Genomic DNA, 20,958 nt, shown 5'->3' with positions numbered 1-20,958 from the left:
TGGCAATAATAGCATCTGCAAAGATTTAACTAGAATGCCATTAGGCATAAAAATGCATGAGCTGTTATATCATGTTATCTCATGAGGGGTTAAGCTAACACTGCTTTATTAGCTAGTTGTAGCATGTCGTAATTAATAGTTACTCTTGTAGAACCTTCTACAGTTTACTGAACAAGTTCACATGCATTATCTTATTTGGCCCTAATATCAATCCTATAATGTTATCTACTATCAACCCTTGAAATTACCTCCAACTGCCAGGTGAGGAAATTGAGGCTCAGAGAGATTTAAATGATCTATCATTAATTTTGAGTATGGTGGGTACCATTAATTCATTCATTGATTCATTTGGAATTTGTTAAGCTCCTACGGTGTGCTTGAAGATGGGGATTCAAAAGCAAATAGAGAACACTGAACGGCATTATGAGTTAGTGGCGGGGCAGGATCAAAATTTCCTGGTGCTCAATCCAGGGCACTGGGCTTCATTTTCCAATCTCATCATCCATCCTGGAAATTACCACACCATGCAACAAAACATGTTTTAGTAGCATTTTCAGAAGCAAAATGCTAGGCTGGATGGATGTTTGATGTTTCACAAGATGGCATTTATGTGTTATATTGTATATTTTTATTCTTATTTTTGAATCCTTGGATTAAAAAAAAGCCAAGTGCAGCTTAAAAAACTTTGTATAGATTTCTGAACCCAAAACTCTTGTATAGACATGCCATGCTTTTCCATATCCTATTGTATATGGCAAAAGGTAGGGCTTAAGATTCTCTAGCTGTACCAAAAAAAGTCACGGAATAAGGGAGTTGAGAGTGTTTTATCCCCACTGCACCCCACATACACCGTACACATAGACCTTGCCTCAGCTTCAAATGAACGATAACTAATGAGATTAATTTGTTGCTAATTTGTACCACTAAGGATGACATTTTGATCTGAATGCAAGTAATAACTGCCAATTATTTGAGGTTAAGGAATAAGCCAACTGACCACTCTTCTCCCCCGCTCTGGAACTGATTTATTTCTTTCTGTTGGTTGGTCAGTTAGAGACCAAGGATAAAGTCCTTAAGACATTCACAGCTAGAATTAGATGGTCTGGTAGACCTAGGATAATTTTAAAGCAATGTGTACAGACAGATAAGAACCAATGTCTAACATCTGACTAAGCTGGTTATGTGGAAACCCAAAGAACACCATTTATTTCTATGAAAAGGTCTCTCTTCAAAGCTTCCCTGTATTTTGACTGCTTTCTAACTTACAGTTAGGGTTCTTTAACTAAGCAAGAGAAATTGACATGCTAGTTTTATGTAAAACGAGAAAATTCATTGGGAGAATATGGACGAGCTCACAGAATCAAAGGAAAAGCAAGATAACCTTGCCTTGGAAAGGACAGAAGCCAAGCATCTTTAGGAATCCAGATTACAGAAATTAATGAGAAGTAATAGTATTTCTAGGTGGTTGCCCTTTCACAATATGTATCAATAACTATTGCTGTTGAACAAACTACTGCAAAATGCAAAATGCAGGGGCATAAAACAATAATTATTCTTTATTTCTCACTTGCCTGTAAGTTAGCTGATCTACGCTGGGCTTCAACAGGAGTGGTTCTATTCCTGGGGTTGCCAGATTACGTCCCATGTAATACCTGGAACAACTTATACTAAAAAATTATCCATTGTTTTGAAGGAATCTGGAAGGCATTATGCTGAGCGAAATGAGTCAGAGGCAAAAGGACAAATATTGTATAAGACCACTATTATAAGATCTTGAGAAATAGAAAAAACTGAGAAGAACACATACTTTTGTGGTTACGAAGGGGGGAGGGAGGGAGGGAGGGAGAGGGTTTTTTATTGATCAATCAGTAGATAAGAACTGCTTTGGGTGAAGGGAAAGACAACACTCAATACAAGGAAGGTCAGCCCAATTGGACTGGACTAAAAGCAAAGAGGTTTCCGGGATAAAATGAATGCTTCAAAGGTCAGCGGAGCAGGGGCTGGGGTCTGGGGAACATGGTTTGAGGGGACTTCTAAGTCAATTGGCAAAATAATTCTATTATGAAAACATTCTGCATCCCACTTTGAAATGTGGCGTCTGGGGTCCTAAATGCTAACAAGCGGCCATCTAAGATACATCAATTGGTCTCAACCCACCTGGAGCAAAGGAAAATGAAGAACACCAAGGTCACACAACAACTAAGAACCCAAGAGACAGAAAGGGCCACATGAACCAGAGACCTACATCATCCTGAGACCAGAAGAACTAGTTGGTGCCTGGCCACAATCGATGACTGCTCTGTCAGGGAGCACAACAGAGAACTCCTGAGGGAGCAGGAGATCAGTGGGATACAGACCCCAAATTCTCATAAAAAGACCATACTTAATGGTCTGACTGCGACTAGAGGAATCCCGGCGGCAATGCTCCCCAGACCTTCTGTTGGCACAGGACAGGAACCATCCCCGAAGACAACTCATCAGACATGAAAGGGACTGGTCAGCGGGGGGGAGAGAGATGCTGATGAAGAGTGAGCTAATTAAATCAGGTGGACACTGGAGAGTGTGTTGGCAACTCTTGACTGGAGGGGGGATGGGAAGATAGAGAGAGAGGGAAGATGGCAAAATTGGCACGAAACGAGAGACTGAAAGGGCTGACTCAATAGGGGGAGAGCAAGTGGGAGAAGGGAGTAAGATGTATGTAAACTTACATGTGACAGACTGATTGGAATAGTAAATGTTCACTTGAAGCTTAATAAAAGTTAATTAAAAAAAAATTATCCATTGTTTATTCTGAAATTCACATTTATTCTATCTGGCAATCCTTTCTGCTCTACATGGCTCCCATATTTCCTCTGGGAAAAAGAGGCTTACCTGGGAACGTTCTTCTCATGATGGCAGAGGTACCAAAGCAAATGACTCAGCTTGCATTACCTATGCTGACATCTTATTGGCCAAAGCAAGGGACATGGCCTAGGAATGGAAAACTGCGCCCCACCCACTACAGAAGGGCATTGATGTGGCAAAGTATGTGGATACAGGGAGAGGTGGAGAATTGGGGTCATTAACACGGTCCATGACAGGAGTGTCATTATTTACAAAAACTAACTTCCAGGGAATGAGAGTCTGACTGGTCTAGTTTAGGTCATGCTCCCACCCTTGGACAAGGGAGAATGGGTACTTGATTGATGGTACCAACAAACTAATGGCAGTGGGTGAAGAGTGGTTTCCCAAAACGAAAACCAGAGTGTCTCACCAAAAGAAGGAGGCATGAATTCTGAGAAGGTAAAAATGATAGATGTCCATTCCACTAATGTCCCTGACATTATCCGTGTTGCCACTTTTTGTCGTGCATGGGGGATCTTGGTCTTATACAAAAAAGAGGAAATAAGGGATTGGAATCTAGTGAACTGTACAGACATGTACAGGTAAGGCTGGATCCACAAAACCCAGGAGATCCTGGAGATCTGATAGAAGGTGTGCATAAATAAATTATCAAAAGAGTCAGAAGGGGCAATAAAAACATGGCAATAGAGCCAGTTTGACTGTGTCATGGTTTTACTTAAGGCGATTCACTGCAAGTTAAAGGAATTCAGGCATCCAAGTGTACCTAGATCTTAGTATTATTTTAGGAACTACCATTCAATTTGTATTGTTTTAACATAGAATTTATGTTTTTTCAATGAAAGAATATCACCTTTTTGATAATTCATTTCTAAAATTATAACTATTAGTTGTGACATATTCATTTGGTGTCATTTTATCAACTGAAAACCCGAGGATTCCCTTGAATAATGAATTTTGCTAGAGTTTTTTTTTTTTTTTTTACTCAGCATTTTAGGAGGTGCTCATCTAATGACCAATTAATGTAGAAACTGGCAGCATATAAAAATAATGTAGTGTCCCAAAGATTGATGGATTTTTTTTTTTTAATATTTTTATAAAATCACTTGGCATGGTCAGTGAGGTTTGTATTTGTATGTTTACCAGGAATATTGGGCTGGACATGTTGGCGGCACTTTATAGGACGATTCTGAAAACCAAAACAATGTGTACATTTTATACTATTTAACAAATGGCATTGCAAAAAATTGTATATGGCATAGTGGTTAAGTGCTATGGCTGCTAACCAAGAGGTCGGCAGTTCAAATCTGCCAGGTGCTCCTTGGAAACTCTATGGGGCAGTTCTACTCTGTCATATAGGGTCGCTATGAGTCAGAATTGACTCGATGGCAGTGAGTTTGGTTTTTGGGTTAATATATATATATAAAATTAAAGATGTATCTAAAATTAAAAATAGATATAATTATATATATAATTAAAGATATATTTTATGTAATTAAATATATACATGGAGCCCTGGTGGCACAGTGGTTAAGAGCTTAGCTTACTAACCAAGAGGTCAGCCCTTGGAATCCACTAGCCACTCCTTGGAGACTCTATGGGGCAGTTCTACTCTGTCCTATATGGTCACTATGAGTCTGAAGTAACTCGATAGCAGTGGATTTGGTTTTGGTTTGTATATATATACCTGGTTGTCTTTCATACCATAAATACATTCTAGATGATTGAAAGAGTTCAATATTTTCAAAAATGAAACAAGCCATTAAAAGAAGAGTAAACAGAGGTAAGTATTTAACTGATCTTATGATGGAAAAGGAAACACTGGTGGCATAGTGGTTAAGAGATATGGCTGCTAACCAAAAGGTCAGCAGTTCAAATCCACCAGGTGGTCCTTGGAAACTCTATGGGGGCAGTCTTACAGGGTCACTATGAGTCGGAATCAACTCGATGGTGGTGGGTTTTTTGTTTTATGATGGGAAAGGGCCTTCTATGAATAAAGCAATAGAAGAAATTACAAAAGAAATATCAATACATATAACAACAAAGAAATTTAAATTTCTCCTGACAAAAATAATCATAAACAAAATTAAGAGGCAAGGAATAAATTGGGAGTGTTACAAAGAACATTATAATAAAAGGCTAATTCCTCACTATATAAGGAGCTCTTCTTAATTGATAAGAAAAACAAAATAATCCAAATTGGGGAGATTGCTGAAACTGAATAGGTTGATAACCTCAAATAAATGGTTTGTGGCATTACATTTAGGAAAACATAATAAATCACACTAATATCCTATGAATGAAGAATTGCTAGGGAATAGCCCAGAATGAGGAAAAAAACTGAGAGTACTGTAATGACTCAAGAATTGAGCATAAATCAATATTATAATGATTTTGAAAGATAAACAACAGTATTTGCTAATGCAAATAAGATTATCATGTTAAACAGTATTTTTAGGTAGCCATCCTTACTGAGAATTAAAATAGAATTAAAAATGCTATCTAGCACCACTTTTACAGAAGTAAATGTGATCTAGGGAAAAGGGTGACATTTGAGAAAACTACAAATTGTTGGTTATGGTCCTTGCTCAATTTTTCATTAGCTATGTGACTTTTACCAATTTTGTTCCTTCTGACCACACCTGAAAATGGTAATAATAATAATATCTATCTTTCCACAAGTTTTAGAGTTAATACAATAAAAATGCACATTGTCACCTTGATGTTATACTATCAGTGAGTGTCTGAATTTTCTACAGGAAACTAGAAAGAAGCTATTTGATCATTAGATTAATAAAAATTTAAGTGTGTATATACATATATGTATACATATATATAAAATGTGTGTGTGTATATACATATATGTATAAAATTTTTTTTTTTTTTTGTATAACAAAAAAAAAACCAAACCTGTTGCCATGGAGTCGATTCTGACTCATAGCAACCCTGTAGGACAGAGTAGAACTGCCACAGGGAGTTTCCAAGGAGCAGCTGGTGGATTTGAACTGCTGGCCTTTTTGGTTAGCAGCTGTAGCTCTTAACCACTATGCCACCAGAGCTCCCACATATATGTATACATATATAAAGTTTATGTGTGTATATAAACACATACACAATTTTATATGCAATATATAATTACACACATATGTATGTACAATTGATACTTAACACACTTATGTACATATATACTAATGACTCCTCATAGGAAAAAAACAAAGCAAGTTAAAACTCAAGAAACCCTATCATTTAGGAAGTTAGACACCAAGTTTCTCTAGCTTCTTATGTTTCTCCAATATACAAGCACCTCCTGCCCCATAGCAATTTTTTTTTTTTAAAGAGATAATGAAGTTGACAGTGAAATGGATGACTAGAGGGCTGACTAAAGATATATATATAAAGGCTATATTATACTGATTAAAAATGAAAACTTGATCCTTTCTGATAAAAACGCGATGAGATGCCTTCCTTGAGCTAAGGAAAGAATGAGGGTGGAGGTCATTAACTTTTTTTTTTTTTTCAAGTGTTCGTGAGCATCTACCATGTTCCATGCACCACGTTCTATAGGATTCAGTGGTCAAGAAAATAAAGACCCCAACTTCTGCCTCTTAAAATACAGTGAAAGGCACAGGCAACTAATGGAGCAATCATGATTCAATGCTGGACTGGGGAAATCCAGGGCACGATATTAGAACACAAGAAGAGCATTTTATCCAATATGGAGCAGGAGGCATGGGTGGGTGGGGGAGGGGAGAGACAGGAAAGTCTTACTGGAAAAAGTGAGCCACTGACTAGCTGAAACCTGGAGGGGGAAAGACGTGAGTCTCACAAATAGTTGAAGGAAGAATATTTCATGTAGAAAAAATAGAATGTTAAATACCCAGGAGCAAGAAAAGAGGATAGCACATTCCAGGAACCAAAAGTTGTTTGAGGTGACTGGATCAAGCAATGCAAAGGGAGTAGGAAATGAGGCAGAGAGATAAGCAGGGTTCCATCATGATTGACCTATTAAGCTCTGTTAAGGAGTTTGGGCTTTATTTTGAAGGCAGTGAGATTAACCATGGGGTACTATACTCACATTTTCAATGTAAGGGAAAAATTCTGATTGCAGAGTGGTGAATGAATGCAGTGAGTATGGAGAAAGGAATGCTAGAGGCAAAGAAACCGGTTTAATTATTTTGCCATAATTCAGGCAAAAAAAATGTAGTGAGGGATAGAACAAGGTTAGTAGGAGTAGAGATCAAAAATAATGACTGAATAGGAGAAATATTTCAAAGGCATGAACTACAGAACTTGACGATCAATTTTATGTAGGGGACAGCGAAGAGAGCAACCAGGGGAGATGCCTTGTTGTTTCTGTTTTTGCTTGTGCAACTGTTGGCATGGTGACACCATTCACTAAGATAGTAGACACAAGACTACGAGAGTTTTGAGGGAAGGAAGAAGATGAATTCAGTTTTGAGAATGTTGAATCTTTCTTTGGTATCTGTGTAGAATAGCCAACTAGAAATGTAACTAGGAAGGTCATGAGGAAAATCTGGACTGCAGATATTGATTTGGGAGTCATCCATAACAAAGTAACAGCATCTAAAGCTAGAGAGTGGAAAGGATCACTACAGTGAATGTATGGATTGAGATGAAGAAAGAGGGTAGTGAGAGAACCCTAGAAAATATAGATATTTAAGGACCAGGGTAAGATAAGCCCAAAATTTAACTGGGAAAGCTGGCCAGAGGGGTAAGAGGAAAAGCAGTTAGTTGAGTTTGGTGTCATAGAAACCAAGAAAAGAAAGGATTGGATGAAGGTGGTTGTGGTGAACAGAGTCAAATACTTCAGAGAAAGATAAGACAATAACAAAAAGTGTCCATCGGATGCTCCTGAGAGGAGTTTCTTTGGAGGTCAAGGGAAGAAGCTAATTTCAATAAAGATTGAAGGGTGACTTGGAGATTAAGACATAGTATGGAACAATTTACTCAAGAAATTTGGAGAGATAGAATTTGAAAGTTAATAAGAGGGTAACATGGGGTTTGGAAAGTATTCCTTTCTACAGTGGAAACACTATATCACATATGCATGCTTGTGGGAAAAAGTTGACACAAGATATAGTAGAGGAATAAAAGATGGAATGAGACCCACTGGGAGTGACCCAGAGGTGGGGTAGAAAGTCAACATGGTTACATGTCTAACTGTTTGACCCAAACACTTTCTCTGCCTCCAGTCTCTGAGATACATGACCTTGGTATATTGTCCGTAATTAGGAGAGCCAGTGTAGCTTGGTGGCCAGAGGATAGGCCTGAGTCTATTATTCTGGATTTTATAGCCAATTCTATCAGTACCTGTCTAATGTAACATTGAACAAGTGTCTTCAGTATATATCCCTCTTGTACAAGAAAGGTTATACAAGTAAATTGAATCATAGTTAATAATTCTCTGGAGCTTAACCATTGGTGATATTTTCTAATTTGTAAATTCGCATGTTTTCGCATTAGGGATATGGAGGGTTTTTTGTTTTCCTCTCTCTTTAATCAGAACATACCTGCATTTCTTCTCTTTACACTGTGTCCCATGTTCGAATTCAGAAGCGACTACAACTTGAGTAATGGGATCTCTTGTAAATATTACACAGTATTACAAAATAAAGTGTACATATAGTATACAATATATATTACATATATTGTTATCTTACTGTAAACACCCTATGTTACAGGTTTTAGATTGTGGAGGAAGGCACCTAAATCTTGTTCTTGAGCATAGTAATTGATTTCTATTTCATTGTAGTTTTTTGGAGACACTCCGAACACTGACTTCGTCTGCTGGGAATTAGAAACTATGAATCTTAAGCAACAGAACAAGCAAATGCTCTGAGGATCTGGATTCTAAGCTAGCCATAGTTCTTGGCAGGATCACCCTTGACAATCATTAGTCCTCTCTGTGCCTCGTGTTCTCCTCCATAAGATGGGCTTGACTTTTTAAAGCCCTCATTGTCTAAGACTGGGACAACATATTGCAAGTAGATATGTGACTATGAGAAAATGACCCTTAAACTCCAATTTAAAAAAGTGAAAATAGAAACTCTATGAATAGAAATCTCTAAACAATAAGAATTAACTACATTCTACTTCCGTCATTTGGTTTGACTTGGAATCACCAGCTCCAACCCAGAGGCCGTGTAAGATGTCATTGTGAGAGGGAGGCTCAGGTCACGAGAGCATCTTCACACTTGCTCCTTGTGACACTCTGATCCAATCAGTTGCCCGGGTGCTGTCATTGCCTCCTACAGGGATGTGCGGGATCCTGTGATTGCTGGACAGTTGCCTCTGTGCTTGGCTTAGATGAAAGGTCATCACACAGGACCACTGATGGACAGGGAAAATGAGAAAAAAATAAGATTTTTTTTGTTATTGAACTCCTTCATACCATTTTGTCCTCATTCCTCCCCAAGGCACATATTTCTCAGAGACAGCATAAGCAACTAAGAGTTAAAAAAAGACAAAGAAAAAAGGAAAATCCCAGTCAAACCATAACTCTGCTATTTGTAACCGGTGCATGACCTCTGTGATGAAATTTGTGAGTAATTCACTTCCCACTCAAGCCAGCCAGCGTGAGATCTAATGCTGCCACCCTGAACACTAATGAAGGAAGTCAGACGGCAGCACAGTGTGTCCGTGGGGACTCATTTCTCACATCACCAAAAAATAATTTCCATCAGTTTTGGCCATCTGGTAGCCTGGATTGTGAAGATGGATTTTTATTCAAGCAGTGCTTAAGAGCGTGGGCCCTGGAGACTGCCTGCATTCAACCCTGTGCTCCGTCCCTCACCTAGCTCCCTCTAAGCCCAATTTTCCCACCCATGAAAGCAGAAAAAGAAAATATTAATAGTACCTGCATTATAGGATTTTATTTCCTTTTTATGAGGACTTATTGAGATAATACTTGTAAAGTACTTTACACAGGGTCTTGCATATAGTAAATGCTTAATGTTTCCATTGCCATGGAGTCGATTTCAACTCATAGTGACCCTATAGGACAGGAGAGAACTGTCCCATAGTGTTAACAAGGAGCGGCTGGTGGATTCAAACTGCCAGTCCTTTGGTTGGCAGCCTGAGCTCTTAACCACTGCACCACCAAGGCTCCAGAGATAATTAATGTTAGCTATTATTTAATTGTTGGAAACTCTGGTGGCATAGTGGTTAAGAGCTACAGCTGTTAACCGAAAGGTTGCCAGTTCAAATCCACCAGATGCTCCTTGGAAACCATCTGAGGCAGTTCTACTCTGCCATGTAGGTTTGCTATGAGTCAAAATCTACTCAACAGCAATGGGTTTCTGTTTTGGGGGGAAGGGTATGATTAAATTGTTAGTGGTACTAGTAGTGGTGGTATTGGAGTAATAACAGTATTTCTGTAATGTTGACCTGTTTGTGTTTTTCAGCTCTAAAGTACAGCATCTGGCCTGTTACACACCAGGATGCTATTAGAGGCTTTCTATTATAGTGACTAGCCCATGATTTACATACGTGACGAGATTATAAGTAACTAGGGATTGCCACATCTTAACACAAAGTGGCGATCCTATACTAAATGAAACTGATGTCTTCCCCTGGCGTTTGTAAGGGAGATTGGTTTATATTCATTTTATATGTGTAAGAAAATAAATTTAGGCAACACTTGGTGACAAGAAAAAATTATCCTTAGCTTGTATAAATATCCATGCTCTCTAATATCCAAATAAGGTTTATCCTAATCAAAAAGGCTCTAAGACATTTTCATTACACGACTCTTTGTACTTCTTTCCTCCAGCACTCAGATGGCCAAAGTGGGGGTATGCCCACCTTGTGGCAGCGCTTTAGGTTCTCCTTAAGAGACTTGATGAGCAGATGCAAAGCATGGATCTTAAAAGTACTTTGACTTCTTAACACAAAAATTCAAACTGCGTAAGCTATAAAACCACTTAGCTCAAATTTACCATTTCCAGTTGTGTGGACCAGTGCTGCAAGCCTGCTTTTACTGACGTGGTTACATATGCCATTTGATTTTATCTTTATAGTTCCACCAAAGATCTCCAACATCTCCTCGGATGTCACTGTGAATGAGGGCAGCAATGTGACCCTGGTCTGCATGGCCAACGGCCGTCCTGAGCCTGTTATCACCTGGAGACACCTTACACCTACTGGTAAGCAACATTCCGGTCTCCAAGATACCATATGCCGTTTAAGATACTCTCATGCCATAGACTCCATTGGATCAGAAGGGCAACACACATCTTGTTATTAAAACACTAGGAGAATTGCGACAGAGGTCTTATTTAGGGCCCACCCTAGTGGTCTCTAATTAATATGTTCACCTCTATCAATTCTATGACCGTAGTACTATAAAAATTAAGTTTTATATATATACATGTGATTTACATATCATTTAATTTTTAATAGCACACTTCCCCAAGCCAACACAGATAGAATGACTTGACATATTTAAAATGCGTGCCAGTTTAGTACTTCAGTGTCTTGGGGCAATGTTCTGTGTGAGTTAAATTTACATTGTTTTTGTTTATATGTTTAGGGTTTTTTTGTTTTTGTTTTGTTTTGAACTGCAGATCAGTTTCCTAATATGTAGCATCTTGTGAAGAAACCTGTCAGGAATCATTCAAAATGCTTTCTGATTTCTAGTGATCTCTCCTTGACTCTGACTCTGTGGATGGGCACCAGGTGTGGACTAAGTTGTACGAGCTTGTTATGAATCAGCACCTATCATTGCTAATTCAGTAAAAACAAGACAATTATTTCCCAGTAACCTCTTCCACGCTACCCCTTCCCTGCCCTCTGTCATCACCACAGCTGGGTTCCCAGACCCTCCTGTTGTTTAACTTTATTCAGAAGTTTACCAGATCCCTTAGGATTAACTGCCTGCGTACTCCTCTGCTCTACAGATGACATTTTCTCATATGCAAACCGTGCCTTTGCAAATGACACAGTCTTCGTAGAACGGGGCCTACTATTTAATTTTTCTTAAAAGAGGAGTGATAGCACAATCATTCTTATACAATGTCATTTTTGGTAGATAGCCCCAACTTTTAAATGATATTCTCTTAAAGAGTGTTTTTAAAACACAGCCGCCCACATTCATTTACATATTGTCTATGGGTGCTTTTGTTTGGAAACAGCAGGCTTGAGTAGTTGGAAAGACGGTCACGTGACCCAGGAAGCCCTTTACACAAGTTTGCCAGCCCATGCTCAAGATCAATGCATGAGGCACAGGACAAGGGCTTGTTGCAGTCACCTATGATCCCAGTAGCTTTTGGAATATCCTCCACTGAGTTCCTTCAGACATCTTAATGGAAAGAACTTTTTTTCTGTAATTATCTGAGCCCTCTCTGTGGGTCCAATTCTTTTATAGCACACGCAAAACTAGCTCCCTGCTACATTCACAGGTGTGAGGGCAGACTCCTATTCTTCTATCTAACAGGTATTAATACCCAAGCCTTCTTTTTCATCTATTCCACATCTGACCTAAAGAATGACCTGATCGTAACCATACTCTTCGTGACAGAAGAAAGGATTTTCCTTGACTATTTTATACAAGAAACTGGGATATTTTTGCTTTAAATTTTCTTTTCAAAATTTGGAAGCAGGAGGTGATCTTTTTCAGCGTGTAATGCAAAGCCTTTCCTGGAGACATCCACGGAAGTGGCTCCACTCACACGTGACAGTAAAGCTGCCTGCAACCTATGGCCGTGTGAACAAAAAACCCTGCTCACTTTGTTCAATTATTAATTGTGCCTTCAACAGTAGAGTGTGACTGCCTTGCAGAGGAAATGTACCTGTAATTAGCTCGACCCCACAGGGATATCTAGCTGTGAAAGTGGAAGATTCTGTGCGGGGTTTGCATTGCAAATACTTGATTACCTGTCATTTTGATGACAAGAGGAGGAGAAAGCAAAGAGGGTGCTTGAGAAGAAGAATATTTATTACCTCTTAATTCCTTTAAAAATAATTTTTTTTTTGAGTAGGTCATTTTGTTTCACTTTCTTTTACAAATATACCACAAGTGTTTTTAAGGAGACGGGGAGATTAGAAGGATGGTGAATTTTTCATACATACAAAATCAAACATTTACCTGACTTGGATGAAGGAGAGGGGATTGATGCATTCTGACGGTGCCTTTCTTAGGTTCTGATTTCTTAACTTCTCTCTCCTCTTCAGTTATTCATTATAATTGAAATGATGTGTCACGTATGTGGTTGTTAAATGTGACCCACTTTCTCCCTTAATTAAGTGAGGCTTCCATAATCCTGTAACTCCCGGAGGGCAATTGCACCATAACATGTATTTTCTATGGAGTGTTTGATCTCCCTTCTGTGAGCAATGCTGCTCCCATCTTCATTTAACTTTGTTTTGAAGTCTTTCTTCTGGCATTCGTGAGGAAACCCCTTTCTTAAGTGTGTGTCATCTGTTATCAGGACTGCTCAGGGTTATAGAAAGAATTTCTATGCATTCTCTTTCTATAAAGGTTTGCTCAACCTCAGTAGCTTTCTGTACCTGAAAGACTCAAAAGACACACTGAGGGTTTAGCCCCTTAGGCTGAGAACAACTCAGGAGGTGCTCTGTAATTCTCTTGTTCAAGCCAGAAGCCAGATTTGACATCAACACAGAATATAGAAATGCCGCTTAAGAGAGATTTTATATTTTTATAGGGTGGATTTCTAATGGAAATACTGTACTGGGAGGAGCTACAAGGACTCGGAAGAATCTGGAATCTCATCCTCTCAGTGAATGTTTGGTTTTAATATCTTGGTCTGAGGTTCCCCTTTAAAAACATTTCCAGGTTTGAATCCTTTTCTGATGGTGCTTTTCAACTCCCCTAAGGCTGCAGCCCCATCTGTGTTGTGTTACTTTAAATTCTACAACACACCCAATTATGTCCAGTATAGACTCGGCTTCATGGGTCTGAGAGAAATACCTGATATTAAATTGAGCTTATTTAAGCTGGATTCCAGAAGTACCTGGCTCAGGTACCTACCATCTCATGGCTCAGGTACCCATCATCTCATGGCTCAGGTATCTACCATCTCATGGCTCAGGTACTACCATCTCATTTTGAGTTAGCATGCTGGAATTAGTGTAACTTCACATTTCACCCAGAAAGCATATGATCCATAGTTTAAGTTTCAGGAAATTTTGTCCCTGTGATTTTCTGATATGAGCCTTCCAGAAGGTTCTGTGAGTGAACATTGGAAGTATATATATATATAAGAGTCAAACCTATGTGTTTTTTAGGTAAAGCCTCTTGACCATATAATAACAATTTAAAGGAGGATCATGGCTCAACCTCTTCTATCAATTGCTTTCATTTATTTCTTGTATTTTTTAGTTTTTAATATTCCTATTTTTTTGTTTTCAAGAAGCATGAAGACAGATTAAAAAAATCTTGTTATATTGTTTTCAGTGCCTTGTATATTGCTTTTAAAATATGTCATCCATCAATATATAATTATATTTATATTATCTTGATCTCCATCTCACAATTTGTTCATTTGGCAAGAAATACTTATTGGGTGCTCATTGTGAAAGGACAAAATGAAAAGCAAGACAGGCATGGTCTCTGCACATATGGAGCTTAAAATTTGGCATAATAGCAGGGCATTAAACTAATAATTGCATGGTAACCACTTAATTAGATTTACGCATTATAAAGGAGAATTACAGTATGCAATAAGACTACCAATAAGGCCATGTAGCAAAATCTGCAAGGTCAGCAAAGCTCCCCTGTTGGAAGCTTATGCTGAGACCTCAAGGATGAATAAGATCTGGCTAAGAAGATAAAAATAAAAATAAATTTTTTTTTTTTTTTTAAGAAAATAGGGAAAGGAAAAGTATTTCAGTCAGAGGCCCTGGGTGATAACGCATCAAGGAATCCTGGCGAGGATGCTTCCATGGAACCGTGACGTTAGGGTTTAGTCATTCAACTTTTCTTCTAATGTTTAAGTCTTTAAAAAATACACAATTTCTTTCACATTTGTAGCAGGTATGTAGATGGTTATTTGAGTGTATGAATGTCTTAAATTTACTCCAGAATAGCCTATTCAAGTAGTTGCAAACTCTTTATCAGTAACCTTATCATTAAACAACTGGTCAATTTAAAGAGTAAAGAATACAAAATTAACCACGTGTTCACCGGCTTCCACGGCCCAAACTTCAGCATCTTGGATAGACTGACAGTCACTGACACTGTCAGCCTTTATGCCGTGAGGGTTTTCTGCAACCTGATGCTGGCCATTCAGACAGGTGTTGGGCTTTGAAAGAACCTAGCACCACCCCAGTAACTTACTTCTGCTCTCCCCAGGTGTGCCATCAGATTCCCAAAGTACGCGGCCCGAAGAGAAATAAGTCATCCTAGATCTGTCCTTGGGGATCTAGCTTGGACTTGAGTGCTCCAGGATATTTTAGAATCTTGCATGGAGGAGGAGCAATAGCTTAATCACAAATATGCACATGGTTTAAGAGAACAGAAATAGAGAATTCACGTTTCTCAGCATCTGTGTTTCCTAATATTTAAAATAGGAATAGTAATAGAACCCCTATCAGGACATTATCATGAGAATTAAGAGAACACACAGGCAGAGTTCTCAGCACAGTGTTAGCTATTATTATTACTACTATTATTACTTATTGTAATTATTGATTATACATGCATCAGCTTCCTACAGTGATCAGTTTAGAGGAGAGTAAAAAACTGATAGCTTGGCAACAACCTCAGCACCATCTTTACCCAAATCCACCCTCTAATCCCACACAATACCAGCAGGATTTAAGGAGGATGCTCTCAGCAAGGCTAGACTTACTATTTCATATCTTATACTGTGTCATATTTGATATACACACTTGAGGTATCCCTTTTTCAGTGTCCCTTTTGAGAACATGAAGCACGACAAATATGTGTCTTGTTAGGGAGATATTTTCTAGCACGGCAGGTTGATGTGTCTCACTCTCTTCCTCAGAGACAATTCTCCCAGTCTGGCTGTGTAACAGCAAATAATTTATTAGCTGTAGTACATAGAACCTGTAATGAGAAATTACAACCCTTTTTATTTTATCCAAAACTGGTGTCTCAGAAGATATTCTACGAAGACATAAAAAATGATCTGCAGTGTTCAGGGGTAAGCCTTTGAATGGAAACAGAGGGGTTATACATTAAAAATATATGTATACTTTTTTTTTCTTGAAGAAGCATATTAAAAAGTTAAAAATAATCATGAAATTTTTGAAAGAGACAGATATTAGCACAATGAAATTCGTGAAGACAAGTGCAGGTTGATTTACTTGGGAGTCAATCAAACTGCTAAAAGAGAGGCTAAGACTCGCATTTTGTTTGATGCGGCTTCTTACCCATATAATAGGCAAATATTAGACTAGGTTTTGCTACTCTTTTGAACTGGCTGTGGTTGACTTTGGAATCTTGACCGTGGATGTCCTTTAGGGTGTTTCCTAACGTTCTTCATGAGATGCCAACCTAGGTCTTATTTAGTCCTTGACAAGGGAGGCATCCCAGATCCCATGAACCCATTTACCCAGGGTGGTTTGAATTTCCAAGAAATGTTCAGGGTAGAAAATAAAAACTGTCTGAGGCCAAAATTTGGGAGTGACCCTGGCCTCTTCCCCTTCTTTTTCCCCCAGCAATGATTCATCTGATACATTGTGTTGATTCTGCCTCCTTAATAAGTACCAGCCCACTCACCTTTTCAAATTGCCGTCTCCACAACGCAATTCATCCAGGATTTTCTCTTCCTGGATTTCAACAGTTTTACAATTGGGCTTTTTGCTAGACATTTCTCCCCTACTACAGGAACATTATTTCCAAAATGTAAAAATCATCAAATTAATTTTCCTATTTCATGTCCCAAATTTCCAAGGCCTTTGGGATAAAGTTAACTACTTAACATGGCGTATAAAGCCTCCCATTGAGCTTACACCCCTACCCACTGACTCTTACACTGGAGACAGGTTATAGTGCCTACATTTCAAGAAAGTGCCTTGCTCACTTGCTTCTTGCCTCCATACATCCCGGTTTTCTCTTGAAACATGATTGCTTATCCTACTTGCACCATCATTTTGCCAGTACAACCTCTTGCAAGACTTTCAAGACGACACTTTTTTCCAAAAGCTCTATCATAGAACTAATACAAGCCCATTTTACTTACACACTTAACTGTCCCCCTAGATTACAAGATCTGTAAACATGCAGAAACTATGCTGTGTTCCTGTGTTATTCTTAGTCCCAGCACATTGCTTGGTATATTGTCCGTGCTCAGTAAATCAATGAATTAACTGAGTTATTCATTTAAGGGCTTTGTAAAAAATTAGAGGTATTGTTGTATAATAACACAACTCATACCTTGATGTGTAAACTACACGTTTATAAATAAAGCTTGGTTGCATAGAAAACAAACTATAAATGATACACAATTGAATAATAGAAATAAGCCTATCTAACTCTTAGTTTCATTAATTTATTTCTGGGAAGGTTTTGGCAATTTAGGTAAAGTTCTCTGTGGACGCTCTATTCAGACATTTTCAGATATGTTGCCCTGATATGCTGATCGTCTTCCATCTGACCCATGCCATTATCAGCTGGGTTATGGGAATGCTTTGAAATGGCCACATTCTTGCATGTGAACCTTCGATATTCTCTTTATCTCTCATTTATTATCAGTAATTGTTCTCAGCAATTATCAATCAGTATTTATCTCACACATCTGTTTACCTCTTTGCGCTCTATTTTTCTCATAAAAGCAGGCACCTGCATGTCCTTATTTCTCCGTACAGTACCTCGCACAGAGGAAGGATTCAATAAATATCAGTCTAACGAATAATTATTCTAGAGAAATGTCAGCCTCTAGAAACTATTATTAGAAGCTGCTTGAAGTTTAGACTTTAATACAAAATGTTCATAAACTATAATTTTGCTTTATTGAATCATGTACATCTCTAATATATAAGAAATTTTCTTTTATTCACACACTTTGTGAAATGTCTACCACAGGCTTCTGTATTTGGAAAAGGATTGGAGCCCTGGTAGCACAGTGGTTAAGTGATTCGGCTGCTAACCAAAAGGTTGGCGGTTCAAATCTACCAGCCACTCCTTGAAAACCCTACGGGGCTTTTCTACTCTGTCCTCTAGGGTCACTATGGGTTGGAATTGACTTGACGGCAATGGGTTTTTGATTGTTATGATAAAGTTCTCAGCACTGTCACACTGCTGAACTTGCCTTGTAGTCTGGGGGCAGATATTCAGGCCACCCTGGCTTTGCCAGTAGAGAGTAGTTCACAGGTTGAGTCAGCCTGAAAAAAGGTCCCCCATCACAGATATCCCCCGTCGCAGAGCTATAAGTTTATAATGCCTCCTGTGATTCACTATAGAACATCCCTTCCAGCTATAACCACCTGTAGCTTAACCTTCATGACCATTATTAGACAGCCCCATGAGTTTCCATACCCAACTAATCATCAGAATCACCTGGAGTGACGGCACAGGTTTCAAAAATACAGATTCCCTGGCTCACCCCACACTTACGGTGAATTCTGGGATTATGTAAGAGTAAAGTTTCCCAGTGATTCAGCTGATCACCCCAGTAAGCAGAAGGATGACCCCCATAAGCACAGTGGGAGAAAAAGATCAAAAGTACTGCTTCTCCAACCTTAACATGTGTTACAGATTGAGTTGTGCCCTCCAAAAATGTGTGTCGACTTGGCTAGGCCATGATTCCCAGTATTGTGTGGTTGTCCACCATTTTGTGATCTGATGTGATTATCCCGTGTTGTAAATCCTATCCTCTAAGATGTTAATGAGTCAGGATCAGAGGCAGTTATGTTAATGAGGCAGGATTCAATGTACAGCATTATGTTGTATCTTGAGTCAATCTCTTTTGAGGTATAAAAAAGGGGCTCCAGTAAAGAGGAGAGGGACCTCATACCACCAAGAAAGAAGCACAAGGAGAAGAGCATGTCCTTTGGACCCAGGTTCCCTGTGCTAAGAAGTTCCTGGATTAGGGGAAGATTGGTGACAAGGACATTCCCCCAGACTTGACAGAGAGAGAAAGCCTTCCCATGGAGCTGGCACCCTGAATTCAGATTTCTAGCCTCCTAGACTGTGAGAGAATAAATCTGTGTTTGTTAAAGCCATCCACTTGTGGTATTTCTGTTATGGCAGCACTAGATAACTAAGACAATGTGTTTGGAAATCTTCTGGAGAATCTTGTTAAAATGCAAATTCTGTTTCAGTAGGTCTAGGATGGAACCTGGAATTCTGCCTTTCAAACAAGCTCCATGGTAATGCTGGCACTACGGGTTCATGGACCACATTTTGAGCATTATCCAGGGTCTTAAGGACAAAATAATTGGGAAGATACCAGAATGTATAAATAGTCTAGCACAGAGAAATATCTAGATAAGTTTTACAGTGTACATTAAAAAAAAAAAAAAAAAAACCCACTGCCATCGAGTCGATTCCAACTCATAGCGACCTTATAGGATGGAGCAGAACTGCCCCATAGAGTTCCCAAGGAGTGCCTGGCTGATTCGAACTGCCGACCTCTTGGTTAGCAGCCGTAGCACTTAACCACTATGCCACCAGGGTTTCCTCAGTGTACATAGTATTCAACAATTATTATCATAATGTTAATATTTTAATTTCTCTGTTCTACCCTGGAGATCTAGAGGTGGTTCATAGAATGATAAAAATAATTATTGCTTTGAGAAATAGGCTGCCAAACTTTGACCACAGACCAAGAAAATTGCCATTCTTGGTTTTTTAGAAATGTGGAATATTCGATAGAACCCCAGACACCCTGGATCAGAATCTGCATTTTAACAAGATCCTCTGGTTTCTATGGACTTTACTTTGAGAAGCCCTGGGCTGGAAGTCGAGAGTCTTTATATACAGACAAAGCTGTTTTCCTTAATAGTTGCAGTATAGAAATTAAGGAAATTTTCCTACTTTCCTACCAGCTAGTAACTCTCAACCCCATCCCTACCTCCCTTTCCTCCAAATGTACTCCTGCTAAGAAAAAAAAAAAAATGGAGACAGGAGTGGGAGAAGGAATGGGAGGTTATAATACCATGCCATTGAATATTTATCACTTGGGAGAGACTGCATCTAATATTCTACTGGCTACATCAGAGGACAGTGCTAAATGTTGTTGGAAAAATTTAGGCTAGCGTATGAAGAAATAATGTCTGAATGACAGTAGCCACTTTCCTCATCATCTTTTATAATGGCTTTATCTGCAAAATGTAGATGATGATATGTGCTCTGCCTGTCTCACGCAGTTGCTTTGAGAGATCAAACGAGATAATGAATACTAAAGCAGTTTGAAAAGTACAAGGCTTTCTAGAAATGTAAGGGATTGGGAGGAATAGTGGCTTGGTAGAAAGAGTTTAGAGTCAGAAAGCCAAGTTTGAATGCCTGATTTTCATCACTTACTTTTTTGGGTTTTGGGTTAAGTCCTTTAAGCTCTTTACTTTTCATCTGTAAATATGAATGATATAATACCTGCTCGCTTACGAGGATTCTTGTGTTCTCCCAAATGAGATAATGTATGTGAAAGTGTTTTGTTAACAATAAAGCATTATCCAAGTACTGTTTATTGTCCCTATTATTTTATCTTGGATTCCACAAAACAAAATATAGAACTAAATTCCAATGGTGATTTTGGTTAAAGAGTAAAAAGAACTAACTGCAAGACTATGTATGAGACAGTCTATTTGATCAAAATAAGAAAATGAATCTCTGGGCAGTCCAAAGCAGTGGTTCTCAGAGTTCTGGCCACAAGCCAGCAGCATCACCTGGGAACTTGTTAGAAATGCAAATACCCACCCCCTACCACAGACTGACTGAGTGAGATACCGTGGGTGTGGGGTCAACAGTTTACAGAACAAGACCGCTAGGTGATTCTGATATATGCTGACCTTAGAGAACCCCTGGTCTAAAGAAAACACACCTTACTGAGACATTGAGGATTGTGCGCCATTTACCAAACACAAGCAGGGAACGTTTGAAATTCTTTCTGGTGCAATTATAAGAAATCAGTCGGAATGTTTCAGTGACCTGGTAAGGTGTGTGTGTCCGTAAAA

The 20,958-nt window shown here is 38.8% G+C and overlaps 1 protein-coding gene across 3 annotated transcripts in view; it reads left to right on the top strand.

Annotated features, from left to right (window-relative positions):
- Positions 1-20,958, top strand: part of LSAMP (limbic system associated membrane protein) — a 991,063-nt gene that overhangs the window by 592,972 nt on the left and 377,133 nt on the right. For all 3 annotated transcript variants that reach the window (XR_007516473.1, XM_049877041.1, XM_049877029.1), the window contains exon 3: positions 10,881-11,006. Coding sequence is in view for 2 of the 3 variants with exons in the window: in XM_049877041.1 (XP_049732998.1) it covers positions 10,881-11,006 (126 nt within the window). In the remaining variant the exon portion in view is untranslated. The remainder of the gene's footprint in view (positions 1-10,880; positions 11,007-20,958) is intronic.

This window comes from Elephas maximus, chromosome 1 (genome assembly GCF_024166365.1).
Source record: "Elephas maximus indicus isolate mEleMax1 chromosome 1, mEleMax1 primary haplotype, whole genome shotgun sequence".
Lineage (NCBI taxonomy): Eukaryota > Metazoa > Chordata > Mammalia > Proboscidea > Elephantidae > Elephas > Elephas maximus.
Note: the sequence above shows the minus strand (reverse complement) of the source record. Positions and strands in the feature narration are given on the sequence as shown.